General features: G+C 40.0%; 1 gene segment (V, D, J or C); it reads left to right on the top strand.

The window, feature by feature from the left end:
• The first annotated feature begins 1,834 nt into the window (after positions 1–1,834).
• Positions 1,835–2,443, top strand: LOC113832719. The segment is given in 2 exon segments: positions 1,835–1,886; positions 2,046–2,443. Coding segments are annotated over 2 exon segments (450 nt in total).
• Positions 2,444–4,939: the final 2,496 nt, after the last annotated feature.

Genomic DNA, 4,939 nt, shown 5'->3' with positions numbered 1-4,939 from the left:
AGGTAATGACTGAAATGGTGCATTACTTGGAGCTTCACAAAAGACCAATTCCTTGATCAGGAGTCACCTGTTACAATGTTCATGTCCTTAGGAAAAGGGACACAGTCAGCTTAAATTACAATATTCATTGGTGCACAAGAAGGACAGGAAATGGCACAAAAGGAGATAGGAATAGCCACATCAATTACTTGATGCTTCAGAATCTCATGTTAATGGAGAAGCCACACAGGTGCAGAACATAGTCCCAAGATCACAAACCCACAGCTGGGAGGGAGAGGCAGTCTCCTCCCATGTCCACTGGCTTGGATAGGCTTGGATAGGTCTTAGGCTGACAGCTGGGAAGTCAGAAACTTTAAAGGTCACTGGAAGACTGCACTATTTGGTGCCTCAGCTCTGCTAGTGGTTGTGATATAAAGCATAACAACCTCATTCTTTTCCCTAGAATTACTGTCAAACAACATATAGGACTCCAGTAAGGGCAAAGTACACTGACGGTATTAAAATTTCATTAATTCCCCTGTGCCTCCTCCCCTCACAGTGAAAGCAGAAGTCCCCAGCACAAATGCTACAATCTCATCAATTTCTGACTCTGTCAAAACCACCATCATTCATCCTTTATGTGGGTCAATCCTTTAGGAAACCCGAGAAGCAGGATGGGTCTGTTGCTTTCCAGCAGCTAACAGTTTCCTGAGCCTTAGCCCTGGAAGACTCAAGGCTGTCACATATAAGAACTCTCTAGTCCCTTCCTTGAGCTCACTGTGTCTTCCCCAGGACCATCTAATCCTCCAGTGAGACCTAGGGCCAGCTTCATTCATCCTCACTTTGGTCTCTTCACATTGTCCATTCCTCCGTCCTAATATACTTCAAAGTCTTGAAAACATGTCTGTATATAAATGAACCTTATAGGCAGTGAACAACTTTCCTAAGGGCCGCTAGTGTTGCTGCAACAAGCGACATCATGGGATTCCAAGAGATCTCTAGGATACAACAGATTTTCCAGATAGGACTGCTTTCCAGATATCATGAGGCACAGCCTTTGCCTCCTTGCTAAATTGTTCTCCCTGAACTGACTAGAAGCTGGGGTATCCTTTCCAGGAGTGTCTCCTATGACACAGGGGAAGCCGTTCAGCACCTCCTCTTTCCAAAGTTAGAGATTTCTCTCTGCTGCATTAGAATCTTTTCACTCCTTTAGCCATGGAGAGTTGCTGGTTTGCAAGCACTGTCCAAGAATAGCCCTTCCCCTCCTTAATACCCATACACAAAAATATGAGAATAAAACCATTGCAAGAAATCAGGTCAGGATGATATGGAGGAGGAGGGTTGAGTCCTTTCAAGTCAACAAGCAACTGAAGAAGTCTAAGGTTATGGAAAGATGGCCATTGGCCATTTGTAAGTGAGCTGAGTATTATGAGACCCATGCTACACCAGACTGCTCCTCTACATGCCTGGTACGTTAGTCATGTATGTCTAGGGTAACAGAAATTATAAAATGAATTTCTCTTTAGGAAGGGGATTTGTTTGCAGGACTCACACTGTGTGATCTTGCAAATCTAACAATCTCTGGCTATGAATGGAACACTTAAGCAGAGGCCTAGCGCTTAAGGAAGCGACCACAAGGTGGCAGTAGACCTCAGCTGCCGGGGAGTGTGCAGAGGAGTCTCTTCCTTGTCTGCTGACTGTGCAGGCTCAGGGCAGAAACACAGCCTTTGTCTCAGTGCTGAGTGGACGACTCTAGAGGTAGTATTGTTACTGAGAAAGAGCAACACCCTGGAAGCTGCAGCAGACCTGCTGGCCATCACGATCTACACTGGATCTTAATTGAATTGGAAGAACAATGAAGACATATGGTCCCACTTTATTCATGTTTCTGTGGCTGCAGCTGGATGGTGAGTTAAGATTTTAGAACCACAGAATATTCCACAGGCATTTCTGAGGCATCTAGGAAAAACTCTATTTAATTCAGGTTTTCTCTAGTAACTGTAGAAAAAGAGAACCCTGAGTAGTGATGGCCTGACTACTTTTCTCCTTTCCATCTCTCTGCATAGGGCTGAGCCAAGGAGAGCAGGTGGAGCAACTTCCTTCCACCCTGAGAGTCCAGGAGGGAGACAGCGCTGTCATCAACTGCACTTACACAGACAGTGCATCAAACTACTTCCTTTGGTACAAGCAAGAACCTGGAGAGCATCCTACGCTTATTATTGACCTTCGTTCAAATGTGGAAAGAAAGCAGGACCAAAGACTGATAGTTTTACAGAATAAGAAAGCCAAACACTTCTCCCTGCACATCACAGACACCCAGCCTGGGGACTCTGCCATGTACTTCTGTGCTGCAAGTGCACACTGCTCCCCAGACACCTGCAGCCTGTCCTCAAACCTGCCGCAGGGCCTAGAGCCCCATCCACATCCTGTGTCACAGGCCTTCCAGTGCAGCCTTTGTCAGTAGTTAGTCTGCAGTTGTCAACTATAGTGTAGACATTAAAAACAAAAAAATAAAGTTAGCTTCAGGTCACTTAAAACAAGTTAGGATGGTTTTCTCCATTCTTTTACAAAAATGTATTTAAAAATTAAATTACAGTTTCATCATTCCCCTTTCCCTGTCCTCCCTCCAGTGTCTTCTATACCCCTTTTCTCATTCTCTCTTAAATTCATGATCTCTTTTTCTTTAACTATTATTATTACATATGTGTATAGATTTGATCTACTATGTCTGGTTAGTGTTGCCTGTATTTATTTAATTATAGGGCTGACCACTTGATATTGAATAGCCAATCAGGGAGATTATTCACATGGATGAATAATTCTCCCTCTCTCCATTAATCATCATTCTTTATACAGAGAGTGGCCATAATGAGCAACAATATAAGTGATGCATATCAAAGGGTTATAAATAGGAAAATTATATCAAATTATTATCATATAAGAGATTATCATATAATATAACATATAAGAGATCCCAAAATCTCTAACAGAAATTTTCTTCAAGTTATCAATGAGTTCAGCTACAAGTAGAATAGGAAATCTATTTAGAACCACCAGGAGCCTTTCTATACAGCACCAACAAACAGGCTGAGAAAGAGATCATCCACACATGCCCATTTACTATAGCTTCAAATACTAAAATATTTAGGAATAAACCTAATCAATGAAATTAAATACTTATACAACAAAACCTTCAAATCTGTGAAGAAACAGGTTGAGAAAAACACTAGAAAAGGAAAATCTTTTCATGCTCATGAATTAATTGAATCAATAACGTGAAAATGACCAACCTACTAAAAGTGATTTAAAGATTCAATTCAATCCCAATCAAAACCCCACCACTTCCTTCACAAAAATAGGAAGAAAAACTTCTAAAGATTCATATTGGAACACTCGGAACAAGAAATAGACAAGACCAAAAGAGAAATGTCCCATGGCGTGTAATAGTTAAAACACAAATTATAAATAGAAAAAGATATATAATGAAAAATTCATAAGAAAAAACATAGGTCACATATAAAGACATAAATTAATATCAATGTATTAATGGTTGGTCATTTCAATACCCCACTTTCTTGGGTAATCAGTTCACCTGGACAAAATATCAAAAGAGAAACATTGGAATTAACTGAAATCCTACAGCAGTGGACATAATGGAAACTGCGCAATACTCCATCCAAATGCCAACAAATAGACAAGTACTCACCAGCACAGGGAAGGTGTTCTACAATGGATCATCTCCTGGGGCATAAAAAATTATTTACAAATTCAAAAATATTGAAAATATTCCTTATATGCTATTTGACCACAATGCAATAACACAGGCATACGCGTGGGCTCACGCAAGTGCGCGCGTGCGCGCACACACACAGACACACAGACACACACACACACACATAAATAAAAATAGAACTTCATTTTTTACTGTATCTGAATAGGTTTCTAGTGTGCATACTTCTTTTACTTCTTTTATCTCCAAACAATGCACCCCAGTCAAACTCAATTCCCATTCCTCTGACTTCCACTCTCCCACCATATGCTCATTGGATCATGGTCAAACTTGAAGTAGCCAGCCCCTTAATGATAATTGAGTTCTTCCTCCTCCCACTCCAGAAGCCATCAACTGAAGTCTACTCTTCAGCATCTTTACCACATTTTTAAAGTACTTTCTTTAATGGCTTCCTGTCTGGACTGTTTCTTCCTTTTGGGGGTGGGGTAGGGAGAAATTCCACAGAAGCCTTCAATGTCTCCCATTCTCAGTTATGAGTCAGCAGTCACAGACACCACTGCAAAAGAAGCTTGTTTGCCCATAACATCCAGTGACAGCACCAATCATGGACTTCAACATGATCTTTGACAGCAGCACAGGCCACAGATATTATGTTAAAGGAAATAAGCCAGTCACAGAAAGACAATACTGCATGATCTTTCATATGTAGAATACAAAGTTTATCTCGATGAAGATGAAAATAGCATAATAGTTTCCAGAGTCCTGGTAGAGCAGAAGGACAAAGAGATGAGGAAGACAGATGTATGGGTGTGGGGACTAAGAGTAAGGAGTCCTGATGTGCCACTGCAATGTAAGGTGACTAAAGATTTCAAGCCCATGCATTATATTTCAAAAGTACAGAAGAAAGGATTTTGAAATTTTTTACCATAAAGAGATGGCAGATATTTGAGGAGATACATATATGTTCAATGTGAATGGAATGATACATATATGTATTTTATAACCTTTATTTTATATATGAGTAAAAATGTGGTTAAGCATAAAAAGTAAATAAATAACTGTTCAGTTTTAATCCAATCCCCACCAAATAAAACTCTCCAGTAAATACACAAACTTGTGGATATTAAACAGTTCATTACTAAATGATGAAGACAGGGAAGAAGAAATTAATAAACAAATAAAAATATCTTGAGCTAAATGAAAATGAAAACACAACAAAACCTTTTGAGA

This window comes from Cricetulus griseus, unplaced genomic scaffold (assembly GCF_003668045.3).
Source record: "Cricetulus griseus strain 17A/GY unplaced genomic scaffold, alternate assembly CriGri-PICRH-1.0 unplaced_scaffold_241, whole genome shotgun sequence".
Taxonomy (NCBI): domain Eukaryota; kingdom Metazoa; phylum Chordata; class Mammalia; order Rodentia; family Cricetidae; genus Cricetulus; species Cricetulus griseus.
Note: the sequence above shows the minus strand (reverse complement) of the source record. Positions and strands in the feature narration are given on the sequence as shown.